Here is a 23,121-nt window from a genome sequence, read left to right on the forward strand (position 1 = left end):
GCGATTCACCTTATGCAGGGTTTTATTTAATATTTTCATTGCTTTTTTGTGTGTTTCTAGGTTTATTATACAATGTTTTATATATATATATATCGAGAAACAAACAACCAGAAGTGGCGCATCACCCCTTTATTGATTCGGGCGTAAATGTAAGAATTGTGCATTGAAAAATGCACTTTACGAGTCAGCACAATTCTCTTTGATCTCTTTGATGATCTTTCACGGAAAAAAATGTTTTAATTCCATTTATTGTTTAAACTAATATTAACATAACAAAATATGTGTGTGTAAAGATGTTTTGTTTTCAACTTGGTTCAAATAATTATGACATTTAAAAAAATATCAATGTGAAAGATACACATTACAGATGTCATGGTTAATTTTTATTTTACATGCATAAACTATTTTGTTGTAATAGGTTAATTGCATATCTATTTAGAACATTGTTTTTGTAAATAGTCTTTCAGATTTCAGTTTAAAGCTTTCCTCAATCAGCTTCACTTACTACTCTGTTTTATTTTGAAGTTCTTATTGGTATTTCGTTTATTACTTAATGTATACAGAGTTACAAAAAGGACCGTCCTGTTTTATGTGATGAAATAGTTTCTGTCGATGTTACAATTTTATTTTGTACACCATGAAATCAGTGAAAGGTACTCAATATTTGTCATAGAGAAACGGGATGTGATATAATATGAACCAAAATTCAAAATAATATATATTTTGAAAAGTAACATAATTTTATTTGATCAGTTCCGAGCCCGCATTTGGAATAGCTCACTGAATTGTATATGAAGTCATTTAAACAACGAACAATTCGTTTAAAACATCAGCATAGACATATCGTCAATATTGTATTATAAGCGGAATTAGAGTTGTGACATTGATGAAATGGTTCGCACGATGAGATTGTTATGGAATTTAATGGCAAATAAAATATGCTTCTTTTAGGTGGAACTGTTGACATAACAGTTCACGAAGTGACATCAGATATGAAACTAAAAGAGATAGAGAAAGCCAGCGGTGGTGCATGGGGAGGTACAAAGGTCAACGACGCCTTTAAACAGTTCATCGATACATTGGCAGGTAAACTTTATTAAGCTTTACTTAGCAATTTTAAATACAATACCCATAAATGCGTGACATTAAATGATAAAACATGCTTGAACAAATATTGTTAAATTGGTAAATTATTACAGGTATATTATTATGACATGCCTTACGCCTTCTCTATTTTGTTCAAACATTTCAGGCGGTGCTGTTATGCAGGTCTTGAAAGAAAATCACATGGACGATTTTATAGAATTAATGAGGTCATTCGAACTCAAGAAGAGAGAGTGCAAGCCGTCAGCATCAGGAAGCGTAGTTTTGAGATTCCCTACAACGTTGCAGGAAGTTGTCCGTAATGTAACAAAGAAAAGCTTCACAGAACAAATTGCCCGGTCGCCATTTCAGGGTGAAGTAAAGCTTATCAAAGATAAGCTCAAATGTGATATTACGGTTGTATCCTCGCTATTTGATGGACCTGTTAGAAGCATTGTTGATCACTTATCAACACTAGTGTCAAAGTTCCGAGACAATCCTATCAATCAGATCGTCCTGGTCGGTGGCTTCTCTGAATCGCCTTTGCTGCAGGAGGCAGTGAGGAGTGCCTTTCCAGGAAAGCACGTGAAAATTCCACATGACGCAGGACTGGCTGTTATGAAAGGTGCCGTGATATTTGGGCACAACAAACGTCAAATTGTGTCAAGAATTGCAAGGTTTACGTATGGCATAAGGTGTGCATACAACTCGTCTGTTCACGGCACGGCCACGCTTAATAACAAGGATATGGAGAAATGCTTTTACAAACTTATTACCAATGGGCAGTCTGTATCGGAAAACGAATCGGCTGGAAGCGGGTACTTTTCGCCTATGACAGGTGACTCGTGTTACGTTGTTGACGTATATGCTACAAAAGAGATAAATCCTGTTGTTGTTGCTGGTCAAGGATGCTTTTTAATTGGCTCATTTACTGTGAACTGCAAAGACAAAAACGGAAAGATTTCTGAAACATTTCTTAACATGTACTTTGGTGGAACAGAAATTGTTGTTAAAGCTACACTGGAAACAACCGGTGAAGAAATAGCAGCAACATTTGATCTTCCAGACTGATGCACTTGTAACAAAAAATCACATTCCTACGACATTTGACTATTTTGTTACTGAACAATAACGAAATATTATGAAATCGCTTTTTGTAAAAGCATTGAGAGAACGCTTTTATTACATCTGTATCACTATGGATTATTTGTTTATTATACCCATTATCCAGAGTAGAATTTTAAATTTTAATTGACTGTTCTGCATTGTGTATATAAACACTGTACATTTGATTAAGAATCATAACTAAATCCCAATGCTTTGATTATCAGTGTACGCTGAGAGAAATGCATATCCATAAAATTAATGTGTGGTGAACACTTCTGTCAATGTTGAAACTGTTTATACATCGATTGAATGTTGTGTGACTTTCCTATATTAGGGTTCGTGTTTAGGTTAATTATTTTAAAGACGTTAACGTGGTTTGTTTTTACGGATGCATGCCGCATAATATGGTTTCGCGTCTAGTTGATGTTCCTTATACATGTTAATGCGTATTGTTTCTACAAGATATTCTTTAATAAAAGTGTATTCTTCATGTTGCATCATTTCAATAAACTCAGAGTGGCGTGTAAATGGAAAATATTGATGACAATGGTATTTACGAGTTTTTGTTAATCATTGATTTCACATGTTGTTGTTCAATTTTAACGGTTGTCTAAACAATTGTCCATCGCTTGATTTACATTCGCATACCACGATGATGTATATTATTTTTTTATTTTATTTTTTTGCATATTCGCGCAAGTTGGCTCTGTATGTGGCCCTAACATAATGAGTAAAAACAACTACAAAGTGTGTTATTTTGATGTTTCTCTTCGTGTAGTTATTAGCTTGGTCATTATCTAAAGATGAAAATATTTTAAATTTAAATCAAGTTGCCCAAGATTTAAGTGTTTTCATCAAATACAATTTCTGATAAATTAGGTTAGAATCTTATAAACATAACATTCAATTGCATGTATTGTTACTCTAAGAATGATTGATAAACACGTGCTTGATTATTTTATAATTGCATTGTAAGGAATTGTGTGTTGTGTACACAGGGTGCAGGATCACGTGACTTTTTGGGGTTCCATCTTCTCCGATTTCAGACGTATACGAGGATTTATTCTTATACCTTAAGATATCGGCACAAACTGCAATAAAAACTGTATATGCACTATAGATGTTTGCAAATGTATTTCAATTATTAAACTTGAGATATTTGGAAAAATAAAGTTCTTAACGGTGTCATTACATTCTGTCCAGCCCGTGTGTAAACCCCTGAAAACCCCGTAGATTCTTCAACCTGTACAATGAATGATTCATATACATCAGTTGTTTTAAGTGCTTTTATAAAATGTTCAATATTTGTTTGTCTAAATAAACTTTGAATAGTGAAGGGTGTGTATGCAACTGTTACGTCACGTGTTAAATCGTGTTCATCTTATTCAGATTATTTTAGTTATGTGGTTGGTCTGAGACAAGGGGATGTAATGTCGCCGATTTTGTTTACTTTATTTGTTGAAGACCATGAACTTTACCTGCAAGATAACATTAACTCGAGTTTGAATAGAGATTGTACGGACATACAATGGTAACGTCATTGTAGTAATTGGTAACTTTAACTGTTTAGGAACAGTGTCTAATTACACAGGAACATTTTAATAAAACCAGGAACATTTGGGTGGTAAATCCTTTAAGGCTATGAATACATTATTGTATTAAATTATGAGTCAGAACTATGGGGTTTCACAAAGCCAGCTGATATTGAACGCATCCATTAAACAATTTGCAATCGATTTTTACAGATTTAAATAAATACAGGTAATGTTGCTAATTATGGTGAATTAGCTGTACATCCATTTCATGTAAACAGATTCTTAACCGTGAACATATCATAATGAAAATTGTTTGCTAGCTTTGAACGATTGTAATAAAGGTCATATTTATTGGGTCTCAAATGTCAAGCAAATAGTAAAATATGTTTGCATTTGGTTACGTATTTGAAAATCCAAACGTTGTGCAAGTTAATGGTTTTATTAGCGAGTTTAAATGTGGACTTGTTGACAACTTTAAACAAAAATTGTATGGTAGCATTAATAATTAGTCTGCATTAGATACATATAAAGTTTTCAAAACCTCTTTGAAAAATGAAGAATATTTAGACTTACTTCCTAGACGACTGCGCCTATTTTTTGTAAGATTAAGAGTCTCGAGACACTCGTTGAGAATCCAAATTGGCCGATATGCTCAGAATAACATTCCACGAATGAACGTTATCGTCTATGTTGTAATTGCTGTATTGAGAAGATGGATATCATGTTATATGTATATGATGCTGTTACACTGAGTTAAGAAAAATATATTAACCGTACATTTTATATCAACCCATCTATACTCCACAAGCTACTAGATTCATGTGACATATCAATAATGTAAAGTGTGTATAAATTTATCAAAGAAGCTTTTGTTGTAACAAATGGGATTCTTAATAATGTTGTTCAATAAATTCAGTACCGCCTTGATAGAATCTACGTGTTTTTACTAACTATTGTATTAATTTCGTATTGTATTCTTTAATGGCTATTTTTGTTATGTAATGTTATGGTGTTATACCTAGTTACGTGACAGGGAATAAGGTGTGTATTTAAGCATGAAGGCGATGTACTTTTGTATAAGTCTGAATATAATGCCTGCCTGTCTGTCTAAATTTCGTGTTTGGTGTGTCTTTTGATTCTCTTTTATATAAATCTTCGCAGGGAAAGGGTATGCCAGTGACACACTGCCGGTTGGTCGGTTTGACGGTCAGTCGGTCCGCATAATATGTTGTAAGTTTTATGGGGCGAACTCCAACAGCATTTCTCGCGCGATTACAGTGAAACTAAAGATATGCCATCACAGTGGAGATAGCATGTGCAAGACACTATTTTATCACCAGTGATCCAAATATTACCGAATTTTGCCATAAGTATGTTGAATGTTTGTATTGTATTGCTGACATTTGTATACGAACAACTAAATAAATATTGTTTAGTGATATTAGTTAGTTATACAATAATAAATCATCATACTACAGGATTGCTGGGAAATATGAAAAACATTTCAATGTATACATCGTCTGAGTTAAATACAGTAATAAACACTCAGTATATGAATAATACAGTTTTATTTTTTACTACAATAACATTTAATCTCGAAACTGTTTAACTTAAAAAGGAGTAATGTTTTTAGTATATACCATTAATAGTATGTGATAAAAATGTAGCTTTACCATGTGACATGAATCAGCCAGAATCAATAATATCTTCTCAAATAGTATATACGAACACAAAAATACCAGACACATATGATATATTACTTGTATCAACAATCGAAACTTAGTGTTCATTGTTTTTTCACATTGATTCCAAAATTGATCTCAGACACCACTTCGGTCCGTCCAGACATACTAAATTCGACTTTTGCGTTAAAATCCTGTTAATCTTCGATAGCGGCGTTTGAAAAAACAAAGTCAACAAATATCTACCATTATTCCCTTTTATGTTACTTCTGTATGATCTATCTAAAAGCTAATACGTTAGTGCGTTTCTTGACAAATCATATGGACTAAACAAAGCATTTTCTACAAACATAGCACTATGCAGACATTACTGAGTTGAGAAATAACATAGGCGTTCGTGCAGATTTAAGGCCTCAATACGAACTTTGGTCTGGAAATATTACATATCATATTGAAAAGACAAACAATTTATACTTTAATATCCGGAATGGTTTTCGTGTCGGGATAATAACAGTGAATGCTGTATGGAAATAATATAACATATACAATGACTTTCATTTCAAATAAATACATCAATTAAAATAAAATATTTTAATTTCTTTCCGATGTTCGGAACGAGCAGACAATACAATCTCAGTAAAACTCATATAACGTAGTTGAACCACTGCAGAATACAAACTATTGATTACAAGCCGTACAGAGAAAAAAAATCGGTTGCGTCAGTAGCCAACCGGATCCGACGCAATCTTGTTTTATATTATTTCTTGTACCTTTAATCACGAACGTAGTTGTTTATTGGCATGTACAATAGACTCCTTTCACATGCCCGATATCGAGTCCTGGTGTCGTATTCCAGAAACATCTTAAGTCATTTCTTAAATATGTTCAAAATTACAATGTTTGTATTTCTTTACTGAATAAAGACCTGCATGGTTTTTGGTATTCCTCAAATAACATTGACATAATGATGATATTTTGATGTAATTTTCGATGCCTAACTATTGCAGTATGAAATGAAAAATTCCCAATTTAAGAATAAAAAGCAAATTTGCTTCTGGAATACCACCCCTGTAAGTGTTGCCTCCCCCGATAAAACATCGAGAACGAGGCTGACGATGTGGAAGCATAATGTTCGGTTGATAAAATATTCAAGTAAATAGCAAAATGTTGTTTACTTTGTCGCAAATTATTTCTCGAAAATTCATTTTTTAATTTCATTGTTTACATTTGAATATATTTGAATATATTTGCAATTCTTTGGTGGTTTTGTTGTTGTTGTTGTTGTTGTTGTTTTGATTACAAAAATTAACATACAGGTCATAATACACTAAATAATTTCCCTATATAATTCAATGTAAATGCGACAACTTTGAGCGAAAATAAATGCAACATTTTGCACATAGAGACCCCCATAACCATACCTTTTCTTAAAGGCCATTCTAAGCGGAATCGATTTATGCAATAAAAAAGATATGTCATGTACAATGCAAGAAAGAACTTGACACAAATCAAAATCGACTGTTTTTGCAACTTTTTTTTTCGGCCGTTTCTTAGTGGAATGTAACCTTTTTCTAGTGCAATGGTTTACGATAGTCTTCACGTGTATCATATTTCAGGGATTCAGTAGTGAACACCTATTCATGCCCTACCATTATCACCGCAAGATAACACCCGAATAATGGTAAAAAGTGTAAAACATGCCTTCCTGTCAACTATGATATTTTTTTAGAGAGTACAGCCCTACATGAAGCGATCATTTAGTGTATTGTAACCTACACTTGTTATAGCTCAACTGAGATGGACACCATGGTTTGGTAAAGTGATCAAAATCATTTTAGATCATAATGTACAATCGTGTCTTAATGCATGGGCGTTTATTTAATTAATTAACAAACGCAAATGGAAGGCAACCATAGGTCGGGTAAGTGTTGGCAATAGGTATAATTTTTATGCATCGATGCCATCGTCTAACGAATTTTATGTGCTACAAAAATGTATAGAAGATGTGTTCTATCAGAGTTTCAAAATACATCATACTTATCCACATACAGTGCCACACAATAATGATTGCGCACTTAAGTTCCGAAATATATGCGTGATATAAAATTTATGGAATCCTGGCGCATTTATTATCAGTTAATGCCTAGTGTGCACTGCAAGCGTATTCCCGAATGATCGAATTAAAAGATCACTTTCATCTACATCCTTTATTATACGTATTTTTGCACTGTTTGACATATATTTACATACACTGTTTTTATTGCTGTATGTTTTGTTATATGAAAATAAAAGGCGGTAATCATTTATATTCAAGAGAATTGTTTTCGAATATAAATTACAAAAGGTTATTGAATAGATTGGTCACTTTGGTGTTGCTCAAATGAAGTAACACTTACTTAGTTTACTTGTTAAGATTACTAAACACGATCATAGGAAAAGAGTGAAACTCATGTATTAGTATTAAAAGTTAAAATTCGAAAACAACAGATATGCTTAACAAATGTATGCCCCCCCCCCCCGAGTCTCATTGACCTTCTTGTTAGCGAAGCGTCCTATAACCAGGGTTCATTATATCTTATAACGTTTATATCCTGTTATAAACGAACAAATAAATAGTAACATCATATTGTGATTAATAGCAATATTATGAATGTTTGTCCTAAATAAATATAATTTACTAAAACAGTACTTAAATGTTGATTTACAGCAACCTAATTGCCGAGACAGTGACCATCGGACCACTGCCCAAATAGGTGTAATGACGTAGTTTCATGTTGATGACGTAGTTTCCTTGGCGAAAGCTTAAAATTAGTACCCAATTATACAGACACTGGCCACAAAGCGGTCCTTACTTCATACACGATTATGATCTGAAAATATATCAAAGGATTTGCAGCAGTAAATCGACTGCCAGTATTACTGAGAGAGCATTAGTCTAAATGGCATTGCTTCTCATTAGCGACTTTAATGTAAGTACATTTTTGTTTATGAAGATGTTCATGGAGTGATTATTTATAAGTAATACAGTTTGTCAACCAGTTCCGGATAATCAGCAGTTCCGATTAATTTGTATTTAATTTTCCATAATGCCCCAATAAAAACAAAATGATAAGTGTCTAAGGTATACATTAGGTAAAGGCATAAATTAACAAAGTTTTAGCAAGAAAGCTTTTGTATTATGCTTACAGGGGGGGTTGAATGAGTTATGTTTTGAAATGTACATATGGATATAGAAGGCTTTATTATTTTCAAATAAACTTTTTGCTGATTGAAAACAAATGCCATGACAATGTTTTGAATTACTAATTCTGTAAGTTGAATGATTTTTAATAATTTTCCGAAGGGTGAACTAATTGGCTATTTAAAAAAAAAATGCATATGCCGTCTGACCTAACCTGTTTTCATACAAAATATACAATTTTAACCTTTATTTTTACATCTTCTCACATTGACACTTAATCCCGAAAGAAATTATTGTGGTCAAAAGAATTAACGTTTTTTGCCTGGTGATTCTAAACTGGTTGACTGACTGTATACGTAAAAAGACCGCTTTTATGGTATTTTGAGTTTCTAGGAAGTCCCTCCTTACCGAAAATCAAGTTTAGGCGGAAAGTGTCGTCCCTGATTAGCCTGTGCGGACTACACAGGCTAATCTGGGACGACACTTAACGCACATGCATTATGCCCAATTTTCCCAGAACGCCACATATATGTACATCATGGTAAGTTTTGTTAAGACTTTTTGTTACTTCCAAATTCTGTTTTCTAGTGGTGCCATGATGTACGCTTGCATATTCAAAAGCTATAATAAAGTTTGAAGTTTCATTATATCATTATATCAAGCGTGTTTTGTCGTGAACGAAGTAAATTAGCAAACATTTTGACCAAAATATCAACAGAAACGCGTATCATCATGATTTCGTTACAGGAAAACTGAATGATTGTGCATTGTGTTACATGATGTTTTTCCATAGTTTCCCGTCTTATTTAAATCTGTTTCGATTTTCGTTCTTATGTCTTATACGTCTAGCAAGTATGTTGTATATTTTGTCTCCCCTTAAACAAAACTTTGTATGTAAAAAACGCATACATTAACCATACAATGCAGTTCACAGGTCCATGTCATCTTACCGGTACTGGATTGACATTATTAACAAAAACAAACTCACTATCTCTAAGGCAATATATTTTATCCAATATTAACGAACTTTTGTTGGATTCTGTAGGCATGCGCAGTGCTGTCGTCTTCCCATAGTGACAAAGGTGTGGTTTGTTATTATTGCAAACCTGTGGCTTGCAGCGATGTCTGTGATCTCTTCTATCGATTCTTTATCGCCCATCTCTCTTACTAAGTATGCGGGTCTCTCTTATTAAGCGTCGCACAACAGTCATTTTCGAATAGTATATGTGATGGAATATGTTAATAGTACTTTTGCACGTGCTAAATACCATAATGTACGCACAATTTAACAGTATCATTATGTGTACATTACTTTTCAATCAATATTTTGCAAATCAAAATATGCGATAAAAGACGTGCTGGTATTTTTGGTGGAATATTTCCTTCGTTATACGATTTTCAATGGTTCTCGTTGGACGATAAGCGGCATTCCTCCAGACGCTGCTGCAAACGCCGCCGCCGCGATGGCGTGGTTAGGTCTTACCGGAAGTCCCCCGGGCGATAAGTATCCTGTGGATACCATGGTGAACGCTCTCAGGGACATCTTCGACTCGAAGGACCTCATTGGGACGTGCATATGTAAGTGGGTGTTTTTAAGGGTGGGGGTTGCTATGGATCAATTGGTCGTTGACGGCTCAGGCTCTACTTAAAAGTACCCCGGGGACTCTTTAAGCATACCGGTACTTCAATATACCCCGGGTTCGGAAAATACGCTTAAAGGAATCCGACTATACTCCGGTTTACTTTTTAGTATATTTTCAGTAACCCGGGTTCTTTGTAGTATACTTAAGAGTACCCGGGGTACTTTTAAGTCGTACCTGAGCCGACAATAACTACCAAAAATCGAGCGTTGTATTGAAAAGGAGTACCGGTTTATTAACATGTTGGCGTATTATTCTACATTCCGTATTCTCGTGTAATACGAGAAAGCTTTCATCGCCATTTCACAGATTTTTGCATGTATTGAAGTTTGTCATTAAATGCTTTATGTTGATAACTTTAAACATTGGATCTAAAATCTCCAGTAAAAAAATAAAGAATTAAATTTAAAAAAGAAAAAGAAAAAATGTAACCCTCAACAGGGCTCCAACCACTGACCCTTGGAGTCCTGGAGTAAAAAGTCTCCCGTTTAGACCACTCGGCCATCCGTGCTCATACGATGAGTGATGTATTTTATACTTTATATAAGCAATCCTCGTAGTTTTACAAAATATAACGACAACAACAGAACTCTCTAACTTTTTCAATCGTTTCGCGTTGCAACGCTTTATAGTTTTCAGGTTTTAAATCGTTAAAAGAGACATATAATGGCTATTTTAGAGCATGGTAAATGTTCAGTATTACTGTTTCCTCACAAATATCATAACTTAAACGAAAATTTGCGAATCTGAAACAACTTTTATCCTACAGCTAAATGATTTTATAGAACAAATACGACTCATAATGAAAAGATAAGGTTTTCTCCACGGTTATTTTTAAATAAGGTTTTCTCCACGGTTATTTTCAGAACATGTACATAGGGACTACTTTTTTTGGCCTTTCACCCCTGATTGCGTCATTCAAGTCATTGGGTACGCACAGGTGGAAGTAACGTACCCTGGATAGTATTTTTTATATTTATTTTTTAGGAGCCCAATATATTCAAATAAATATATAAAATCATGTTTAATGAGAAAAAAATTGATACACGTTGAATGTTCCTCCGTGAATTGGCTCACTGAAGATACTCTGAATTCCTTCTGTTACATGGAAATTTGAACGAGATTCATTCGACATGAAGGATGTGGACTGCTGTGTTGTGGGATTTAATGTGTAGTTCATAGAGGTGTTTTCATTTGAATTCGAGTGCAGGATCTGTGAAATATTCCTATGCTGCATCGGATTTATGTGACTGTTATTATTGATGGAGGCAATGTTTCTATGACCAGAGATCTGCATGTTTGGAGGAATGTTATTGTCATTTAGTTTTTGGACGAGGTATTTTCTTGCACTGTGGTTTGACAGTCGTTTGTCAGGATTCATGCCAGCCTGCTTCACCATACGTTTCAACATAAAGGCAAGCTTGTTTACTCCGACTGGATTTCGTTTGAACCATTTTTCCTGGAGTGAAGGTAGGTGAACAGTTGTTGTTGCAATGCAAAAAGGATGATCAGCATTACTATAACTGTATGGTCTTTTGTCGGCATAAGTCTTGTAAACACTAATAGGGCATCGATCAGGGTTTTGTGAATTAGCCCACATTTTCGGCTTTACAAGTCTCACATCCCTAGGGTTCTCACCAGAACGCGTCTTGGTTTGTCTTTCGGTGAACTGCAAATATTCACGGCCACGTTCGTCAGTGAACAGGGAAATGTCACCCCAACACATATCACGATGTTCTTGACAGCTTCGCAAACCAAAATGTATGGTGTTATACAACCATAAAGTCTGAAGAATTGTATCAGGGGTAGATACACCGAGCTGTTTCGAAGCCCATAATTGATTTATGTCGTCATCAGACAGTGGATCACTCTTTTTAGGGAGATTGCCTTTACCGCTCCTTTTCAGTTGACGCTGTTTCATGGCTAAAGTTTCAATGACCTTCTTAAAAGCAGGACCCTGCGATATTGTCTGGCCATAACCCTTTCTCCGTAACTGGCGATCAAAGCTGGACACCATTCCTTTTATTACAGACGGCTCATAATCGTCGCCGTTCTGTTTTTTTTACACTGACTAAAAATCGGCAAAGTAATTGATGATAATTCTGCTTCGGGGATTTCATGAATTTCGCGGAATTCATTTTTTCGGGTTCCGCAAAAAAAGGCTTTCAATATCTTTAGGTCATTTACAGTTTTCGATAAAGTGTTTTTGTTGGTCTGTTGATGATTAAAATTCTCAACATCTAAGTCAGAAACGATATTAAACCTGCTGGGCCCTTGTCTCGGCATCCGATCCGTGTCAGCGTTCGTCCCAGCGTTCGGCAAAACGGTCAATCGTTCCCGTTCTAGCTCTACCTCAAAGTCACTGTCAATAATTTTAACCATGTAGTGAGGCGAATCCGCGGGAAACAATATCTGTTACGATTCCATATCCTTGGCCATCAATCTGCACCTTGTCGTTGACAGATATGTCAAAGGAGGCCATGTTTGTTTTGATTATGTTGACAGCGCTTATGAATATCTTTTAAGTGATTCGGCTAATTTGCATAGTTATATAACTAGTGAAATAACACCTGTGTAATAAACAAAATTGAGCTTTACGTTATTTCACTCCTGGAGCGTAAGTCATGCTATAATTTAAATGACGAAACAAGCTAGACGCTTTGGATTTAAGGACAACATAAATTCGGACTTGGAGGGGTTTTATTTAACAATTTAATATTTTTTAAGCATCGAACGATTATTGTGTGTGTTTACGATGGATTATTATCATATTATGAATGTGAATAACAGTGTTGGGATATAAAACTTGAATGAAACTGGTGAGACTCCATTTTCGATTTCGTTAAAATGTCGAATGTACTCGAATAACGCGATGTTTTGTTGAACAATTGATGGATTAATTTTAAGAAAAGTGTTAGTGAATTGTTCTTTAACTTTTTGAAGGAAATCGATATTGAATTAAAAGGGTAATTTCTTTGATGAATAAGTCGTTCATTTGTCAGTCGATAAAAGAATGGCTATCCACAAAGAATTGCCTGCTTACATCCAGTGCTTTAAAATGGAAAAGATGGATTGCGATGAAAAAATGTGTTCAGAATTTTTACTCGTCATGGAAGCAAATTAAACTTTACGAAAATAAACATGGTTTTTACACAACTTCGGTGAGTAGAACCAGTAGATGTTTTACTTTGTATGTCAGTAAGTTAAAAGTGTGTAAAAAGAAGAGTTGTTTATAGACTAAAATTAACAATATCGGCGGGGATAAATGCTGAATCATGCTTCATGCAGGTGTCAACACATTTTGTAAATTTCAAAATGGCAGCCGTGTTTGTTTTTGGTATTTTACAGTGGTTAAACAAGAATTGTAGTTTAAACACAACCGTCTGTGTTCTACCTGAGTGTGTTACATTTGGAACGCTGATTAAAATTGAATGGAGGAGTATAGCGATATTTTGTCTGGTTTTCTCCTCTTTTGCGTGGAATTCTTCAGGACTATTTCGAGTTCCGTAAACGGGAAAGATCACAATTAATATTACTACGCAATGTTAGATTCAGTAAATTTAATGTGTTTTTTTGCTTTCATTTTATCAATTTAAGACTACTATTTTAATTGCATCAGGAATAAATTAAATAAAAATATATTGTAGGATAAATAGAATACTGTCAGTGTGATTGTGTACTTAAATTTATCCCACTCGTCTCAGAAAGGCTTACAAGGCTCGGCAAGCCTCGCCATGTAAACCTTTCTTCACTCGTGGGATAAACTTAAGTACACAGTCACACTAACATAGTATTCTCTTTTTTTTTATTTTGTCAATTTACCAAAACGTGAAAAGGCCGGTATCCTTCGTAGATACATGTTCTGTGTGCAAATCCGTTGTGTACTTCTGTTGCCTCGGAACAGTTAGGTGAACATGTATGTGGGGCGGCTTATTGTTGCTTGTTTAAGTTAATACGATACAATATGTGATTTTTTTATTTTGATCTAATTTCCTTTTCGGACAGAACTAAACTTTGAATGCGAAATTAGTAGCTATTTGTATTAAGCCTTCTATAAACCCGTGTTCTCCTATCAAGTGCAGTTTCAGATTCATCGGCATATCGCAACTTTTTGAAATCGACGCTTGTTTTTGGTTATTATTTTGTCGGGGTTTTCTCAAACAATAATTATTCAATTCTATTTTTGATTTGAGATGTAGTAAAAGTTGTCTTGCGGGTTGCCTTAATCAATATATAACTAGAAATGTGATACATTAATCCATATTGGTTTCCATAGTAACCGTGTGTTATGAGAGCTTATTGCCACTGCGAGGTCGATAAACACAGAAAATAGCATTCTTAAGAAGTGGAAGTCATCATTATACATATAACTTACTGACCGCAGAGGGTAAAACAAGTCTAATAACATCACGGGAAATCGGAACACGATGAAAGAGTCAGTAACTATTTAAGATCGCTCAATTGTGAGTTATTTTTGTTTGTTGCTCGGGTAATTTAGCGTTTTTCTCTTTGTCACGTATTACAATTCCAAGTTTTAATTTCTTTCGTTGATTAAGGTTTCGGTACAAAATTAGTACATGTATTCTCAACAAAGCCTGCTTTTATCAAATAAAGTACTCATTAAAGTACTCATCTTACTCAATATTTTTTAACATGCCAGGTCAAGTTCATATCTTTAAAATGGTATTGTTTAACTCTTTCAAAAACAAAGCTTATTATACAGTTTGATTGTATTGATGTTCATCTATTAACCCATTTATGCCTAGCGTCTAGAAAAAAGGCCTTTGCAAACATCAGGGTCTGGGCTGTTTGCTGAAAGGAATTTCTATAAGAAATATTCTAAATATAGAAATAAATATACTCGACATCCCTAATTTTGGAAATAAATTGATCCAATTTAGACGGATGGGAGAGTCCACTAGGCATAAATGGGTTAACATACGACTCCCACTCGTCTGTTTTCGGTTGCAGCGGTGAACGGACAGGAGCGGAAGTGCTGTGACGGTATCCGGTCGTGCTTCGTGGCCCTGCGCAAGGCGGTGGACGCCGCTCAGATCCGGGGCATTGAGATGCAGAACATGCAGAAAGAGTGCAGGTACGAGTAGCTTAACCCAGGTATGCCTAGTGGACTTTCCCATCCTTCTAGTTTGGATCAATTTATTTCCAAAATGAGGGATGTCTAGTCTATTAATTTCAATATTTAGAATATTTTAAACAGAAATTCCTTTAAGCAAACAGCGCAGACCCTGATGAGACGCCGCATCATGGGGCGTCTTATCTGGGTTTACGCTGTTTGCCAAGGCCTTTTTTCTAAACGCTAGGCATAAATGGCTTAAAAGTGCAAATATGTTGTAGTTCAATGCATGTACGAGTACCAGTTAGTCAGGGCACGTACAAGAAGTAGTTTGTCATTGGTGATGCTGCTGTAAGTAGTTTTATAGTGCAGGTACGATATTTAGTTCTTCAGCAAGAAAAGCAGAGCATCAATGCAAAGACGAGAAGTACCGCGGTAATTCTTTAGTGCATTTATGGGAAAGAATTCGTCAGTGCAGATACACTATGCGATAGAAGGCTTGAAAGTTCAGATACGAGCGGTAGTTCGTCGGTGCACAAGCAAGAATTTGTTGATCCGTGCAGATACGTAAAGTAGTTCTACGCTGCATTTACGAGAAGCATTTAGTCAGTGCGGGTACGAGAAGTATTACGAAGATGCAGCTACGAGATGAATATCGTCAGTTCATAAACAAAAAGTAATTCGTCACTTCAGATACGAGAAGTCAGGTAGCATACGATATATAAGGTGCATATGCGATACATTTTATTAAATATCTGATATTGCAGGATCCTGGATGCCGAGTTGTCCGCAAGTGAAAAATGCGTGGATACCTGGACGGGCGTCTGTGATCGTCACACGAACTCTGACGTCATTTCCGGCAACTACCAGGAGTTTGCTGGCGAACTACGAACCACGCTGGACAGACATTGCTCAGAACAACCTCAAAATGGTAAGTATCATGCCTATCCGTAGTATCGGCCCTCTTAATGAATACATACGCATTTTGGAAGTAAACGCATACAAAAACAGACGTGTATTATATGTCAATATCTCGGGCATTACAACGAAAACTGCATTTAACTCGGCATTGATTTAAAAAAATACTGGCTAGACTAAGCACCCTGTAGTAATCTGTATCATGTACAACGGTTCTCATAATATCGACTTTTCTCATTGGTTGCTAAGGTTCCTTACTATGTGCACGTGCTTGTTCTAAAATTAGTATCCTAGACTAGAGGAAAAACGAAACTCTTGCTCATGTTGTTCTTAAAATATTGTTACATTGTATTTAAAAATAAGCGGCATGTAAAACATTTGATAAAGCTACCTTCCATAAACAAAATAACATAAAAAAATGTGTGTGTGTGTTACGTTATTTGAAAATCATAGCATCACCCTGGAATAAACATGACCTACTTTCCAATAAACACCGGAAATCATGACAATGATCGTCGTTAAAGTCATGGATAACCATCAAATATATATCAACTTCTAAAAATTGGGGAAAAAAAGAACACGTTAACCTTCCAGCACTTCTTAGGGCTTTTTCGTTAAAGTCACGCTACTATGAGATGGGCCGATACTATGAGAACAAGGGATATTTCTACCGTTCGTTTTTATCTGTACCCGTTTGTCATCTCAAATTATTCGCAGTCTTTTTAAAACATTCAGAGAGTGTTGTAACATGGTTACTTTACTTAACTTACCGAACACTTTACAAATTGTCGTCGTTATTAAATCTGCTTGTTTTCGTTTTGGCGTAACGTGTTTATTCTTGCTCCATAGTGTTTGATCACCGCACTTATAGAGTCAACGCATGTCCCTCCAACGTATTCGTCTGATGTGACGTCATCTACTGTTTCACGTCACCAGCCACAGAGTTACCAAGTCGTTTCCATGAATTAGTTATGTCGTCCCCAATAGTAAATTACTCATTCCCACGAGTTCGTTGTCGGTTTTCCTCGGCTTTTTAAGGGCAAAATGACAATTAAAAAAATGTCTTCGATCAAAAAAGAACGTATGCATTATGCTCAAACAAGCAAAATAAAACACATGGCTATAAAAAAATGAAAAAGGTACCTAGGCTGTTCGGAGAGAGATGCTTAGAACTATAGCCGACTTAATATTTAATGATGATTTTAATTTAAAAGAAATATAAAGTAGCTAACGGGGTGAAAATATCTCGTCCTCGTCTTTACACAAATTCCGAATCCATTGTGTCAGTCAGATACCATTACAAGGTTGGATTACACTTATTTCAATTGTTATAGGGACCCATTATAAAACTGCTTACTTTCACGCCATTTGTCATGCTTTTCTTATACATCAAATTTTGCAAGTCTGGTGTCATTTTAAAGATATCTGTCCTCCAATAATTGCCGTCAAAAATATACCGTCTCGCAAATTCTAAGAAAGTATAAGTTACCACGGAAAACACGGTTTCGGAGTTGAAATTTCAACAAAAGCACCTTACTTTAAATAAACGCACCCCAAACTTTCATCTTTCAATGTTATCTCCAAGAAAATGCACCAAAATATTATTATACTATTCAAAATATTACAGGTTTGATGGTAAATTTATTTGAGGACATTTATCAAAGCAATCAAAATCTGTGAAAAGTACTTTGAAGTCGTAAGAACGTTACTTACTCGTGGGAACGAGTTACTTGGTCTTGGTAACGACACCGAAATAAAACCAAGAACATCAATCATCGCCACCCAATTGAACGTCGCCACACGTCATCCGTTATTTTAACTCGCATGCATATCAACCATATAAAACTTAAATATGAAGTAACATTTTCTTTTTATAAGTGACTTTGGGTTCAGTTGTCATCATCTCAGAAATTGGCTGCCAGTGTTCACCGATAGAATATCTGCTTGTGTATTCTAGTTACAAGGCATGCCGACACACCTACAGACACAACGACACAACCCGTAATGACAACCCCCTACTTGAACACCACAGTGGCCTTCGCCCCAACACCAACCGGAAACGGAAGCCATGCCTCACCGCAAGGCGGCAGCGGGGGAAATGGCGACAATTTTATGACCGCGGGATTGGCGGTAGGGGGCGCCCTGCTGTTCTTGGGAGTCTTTGGTGTCATCTTGTGGCGATGTCGACTCTTATTCAAGTACGAAACAGGCAACATATTTTTAAGCAATTAATAATAATTTGAAACAAGGCGTACATACAGACCACCACCGTAAAACACGGGTACTTTTCGAGTGGTAGAGCTAACTTTTAAGTAATTTATGTGGCGCTCAAGTTTGATATCAGACAAGGCAATCCACAAAAAGAATGACACACCATATTTTCATCTACAGGCTTATTTTTTCAAAAATACTAGCATTCGTCGGACGTTTACATTCTTGGAATAGGGTCCCGAAAAGATTGTAAACTACGCTCGTTCTCATTTAAATACTGCGGCTGAGAATTCTTCGGAAAAAATCCCCTACATTAGCCATAACTCTTTGATCTAAAATCCCCTACATGAGCCATAACTCTTTGATCTAAAACCCCCTACATAAGCCATAACTATTTGATATCAAATCCATCACATGAGCCATAGCGCTTTGATCTAAAATCCCTTAAATGAGCCATAACTCTTTGATCTAAAATCTCCTACATGAGCCATAACTCTTTGATCTAAGATTCCCTACATGAGCCTTAACTCTTTGATCTAAAATCCCCTACATAAGCCATAACTATTTGATCTAAAATCCTATACATGAGCCATAACGCTTTGATTTAAAATCCCTTAAATGAGCCATAACTCTTTGATCTAAACTCCCCTACATGAGCCTTAACTCTTTGATCTAAAATCCGCTTCATGAGACATAACTCCTTGATCTAAAATCCTCTACATGAACCATAACTCTTTGATCTAAAATCTCCTACGTGAGCCATTACTCTTTGATCTAAAATCCTCTACATGACCCATAACCCTTTGATCTAAAATCCCCTAAATGAGCCTTAACTCTTTGATCTAAAATCCCATACATAAGCCATAACTATTTGATCTAAAATCCTCTACATGAGCCATAACGCTTTGATCCAAAATCCCTTAAATGAGTCATAACTAGTTGATCTAAACTCCCCTACATGACCTTAACTCTTTGATCTAAAATCCGCTACATGAGACATAATTTTTTTTATATAAAATCCTCTACATGAGCCATAACTATTTGATCTAAAATCCCCTACATGAGCCATAACTCTTTGATCTAAAATCCTCTACATGAGCCTTAACTCTTTGATCTAAAATCCCCTACATGAGCCTTAACTCTTTGATCTAAAATCCCCTACATGAGTCATAACTCTTTGATCTAAAATCCTCTACATGAGCCATAACTCTTTAATCTAAAATCCCCTATATGAGTCTTAATTCTTTAATCTAAAATCCTCTATATGAGACATAACTCTTTGATCTAAAATCCCCTACAAAAGCCATAACTATTTGATCTAAACTCCCCTACATGAGCCTTAACTCTCTGATCTAAAATCCTCTACATGAGTCATAACTCTTTGATCTAAACTCCCTAACATGAGCCATAACTCGTTGATCTAAAATCCCCTACATGAATCATAACTCTATGCTCTAAAATCCCCTACATGAGCCTTAACTCTTTGATCTAAAATCCCTTACATGAGTCGAAACTCTTTGATCTAAAACCCCCTACATGAGCCATAACTCTTTGATCGCAACTCCTCAACATGAGCCATTACTCTTTGATGTAAAATCCCCTACATGAGTCAAAACTCATTGCTCTAAAATCCCCTACATGAGCCATAACTATTTGATCTTAACTCCCCTACATAAGCCATAACTCTTTGATCTAAACTCCTCTACATGAGTCTTAACTCTTTGATCTAAAATCCGCTACATGAGCCTTAACTCTTTGATCTAAAATCCTCTACATGAGCCATAACGCGTTGATCTAAAATCTCCTACATGAGCCAAAACTCTTTGATCTAAAATCCTCTACATGAGCCATAACTCTTTGATCTAAAATTCCCTACATGAGCCTTAACTCTTTGATTTAAAATCCCCTACATAAGCCATAACTATTTGATCTAAAATCCTCTACATGAGCCATAACTCTTTGATCTAAAATCCTCTACATGAGCCATAACTCGTTGATCTAAAATCCACTACATGAGCCTTAGGTCTTTAATCTAAAATCCCATACATGAGTCATAACTCTTTGATCTAAAATCCCCTACATGAGCCTTAACTCTTTGATCTAAAATCCCCTACATCAGTCATAACTCTTTGATCTAAAATCCTTACATGAGCCAACTCTTTGATCCTAAATCCCCTACATGGGCCATAACTCTTTGATCTAAAATCCTCTACATGAGTCTTAACTCTTTGATCTAAAATCCGCTACATGAGCCTTAACTCTTTGATCTAAAATCCTCTACATGAGCCATAACGCGTTGATCTAAAATCTCCTACATGAGCCAAAACTCTTTGATCTAAATTCCTCTACATGAGCCATAACTCTTTGATCTAAAATTCCCTACATGAGCCTTAACTCTTTGATTTAAAATCCCCTACATAAGCCATAACTATTTGATCTAAAATCCTCTACATGAGCCATAACTCTTTGATCTAAAATCCTCTACATGAGCCATAACTCGTTGATCTAAAATCCACTACATGAGCCTTAGGTCTTTAATCTAAAATCCCATACATGAGTCATAACTCTTTGATCTAAAATCCCCTACATGAGCCTTAACTCTTTGATCTAAAATCCCCTACATCAGTCATAACTCTTTGATCTAAAATCCTTACATGAGCCAACTCTTTGATCCTAAATCCCCTACACGGGCCATAACTCTTTGATCTAAAATCCCCTACATGAGTCATAACTCTTTGCTCTAAAATCCCATACATGAGCCATAACTCTTTGATCTAAAATCCTCTACATGAGACATAACTCTTTGATCTAAAATCCCCTACAAGAACCATAACTCTTTGATCTAAACTCCCCTACATGAGCCATAACTCTTTGATCTAAACTCCCCTACATGAGCCTTAACTCTTTGATCTTAAATCCTATACATGGGCCATAACTCTTTGATCTAAAAGCCCCTACATGAGCCATAACTCTTTGATCTAAAATCCCCTACATGAGCTATAACTCTTTGATCTAAACTCCTCTACATGAGCCATAACTCTTTGATCTAAAATCCCCTACATGAGCCATAACTCTTTGATCTAAAATCCTCTACATGAGCCATAACTATTTGATCTAAAATCTCCTACATGAGAAATAACTCTTTGATCTTAACTCCCCTACATAAGCCTTAACTCTGCTCTAAAATCCCCTACATGAGCCTTAACTCGTTGATCTAAAATCCCAAACATGAGCCATAACTCTTCGATCCCGTGGATGTTTGTGATTATCGTTTTTAAGCAACAAAAAACAATAAACATCAACATGGTATATTTAAAAAAAGTTTATTGTTTATAAATATAGACGGTCAGGACTCCAGAAGGATTTTGGCTACTCGATGAGTCGAAGTGAGAATGAATGCGAGACCGAAATATACGCCGAGATAGACGATGCCTTTGTAAGTACGGTGTATGCCAATGTAGTCATGGATACGGTGTTAACGCATAATCGGTTTACAAGCGACATACGAGATTCATTAGTTGGTAAAAGGGATGTGAGTAACATAAGTATATCTGATAAATGATATTGGAAACCTGTTAATAAAAAGAAGGAAACAAAATGCAAAAAAATGTGATGCAAATTATGAATGTTGTGAACTTCTTTCCAAAAAATATATTTTTCAGATGAAAGCTGTTTATGAACATGACCAGACGACTGACGTGAACCCGCGTGATCGGGTTCCGTCAAACGCTCAAGTGAACGTCTGCTACCAGAGTGGCCTGGAGGATGGCGGCATCATTCCGTCGTCAAGAAGATGCGCTAAGAATGACAACGTTGAAATAAGGGGTCAGTCGGCGTTAGTTCGGTTGGCGAACAAGAAATGGTTTCCGCTCAGTAAAACAAGTTCTACAGATGCGTGCAATGCGCTCCCTGCAGATGACTCGATGGGTAGTGGTCAGTATGATACAATAACTGACCATCCACTGCCCATCGCCGGGCAGGAACCAGTCTACGCGGTACCGAAAGGAGGCGATGGTTGTGGAGGTACAAAGCAAAGGAGCTACGCAAGGGACGCAATTATGAGTCCACCGCAGAATCACAGTAGTTTCCCTTTAGAGTTAAGCGCGCACAATGTCTACTCGCATTCTGTCAGCCCAAGAAATGTTTACGTCAACGCGGCAGAAAGCAATGCGAGCAAGAACAAGAGAACAGTGAAGAAAAGAAACGAGATAATTCAAAATGCCACCGAGGGCAGTTTTAACCACAACGACGATTCCATGATGGTGTATTAGATGAATGGGTGTGTTTTCGACTTTGCAGAAACCCAAAAGAGGACGTCCCTATTTAACGAAATATTTTGCGAACTATTCGTTGCTTTTAAGTATTTATGTGACTTTAATAGTTTTATGATCAAGATATTATCAAAAAAAGACGAAGTAGATATGACTTTATCAGAGTGTATGTTCATATCTGCGTCATAAGTTATTACAACTTGACATTATCTTTCTTGTTTATACGTGCTTCTTCTTGAATAAGAATGTCTGCAGATACCTTTCTTATTGTTCTGGCGACTTTTAATTCATATATGTAAGAAAAACACGTTTTGTATATAATATAAATGTACACAATAATTTTTTGTTTGATTTACTTGTTTTACCAAATAAAAGTGTCTCTGTGTGTGCCTTTAAAAAAAAATATGCGTAAGATATAA

The 23,121-nt window shown here is 35.7% G+C and overlaps 2 protein-coding genes across 3 annotated transcripts in view; both read left to right on the top strand.

Moving 5' to 3' along the window:
* Positions 1–5,164, top strand: part of LOC127831820 (heat shock 70 kDa protein 12A-like) — a 26,992-nt gene extending 21,828 nt beyond the window's left edge. For both annotated transcript variants that reach the window (XM_052356894.1, XM_052356893.1), the window contains exons 6-7: positions 952–1,086; positions 1,253–5,164. In XM_052356894.1, coding sequence (XP_052212854.1) covers positions 952–1,086; positions 1,253–2,154 — 1,037 coding nt within the window. In that variant the 3' untranslated portion in view covers positions 2,155–5,164. The remainder of the gene's footprint in view (positions 1–951; positions 1,087–1,252) is intronic.
* A 4,887-nt stretch (positions 5,165–10,051) lies between these two features.
* Positions 10,052–23,080, top strand: LOC127831209 (uncharacterized). The gene is made up of 6 exons (XM_052356199.1): positions 10,052–10,166; positions 15,200–15,323; positions 16,070–16,233; positions 18,178–18,418; positions 21,774–21,867; positions 22,094–23,080. The coding sequence occupies exons 1-6, from the start codon at positions 10,052–10,054 to the stop codon at positions 22,700–22,702; spliced, it is 1,347 nt and encodes a 448-aa protein (XP_052212159.1). The 3' UTR covers positions 22,703–23,080.
* Positions 23,081–23,121: the final 41 nt, after the last annotated feature.

This window comes from Dreissena polymorpha, chromosome 5, assembly GCF_020536995.1.
Source record: "Dreissena polymorpha isolate Duluth1 chromosome 5, UMN_Dpol_1.0, whole genome shotgun sequence".
Taxonomy (NCBI): domain Eukaryota; kingdom Metazoa; phylum Mollusca; class Bivalvia; order Myida; family Dreissenidae; genus Dreissena; species Dreissena polymorpha.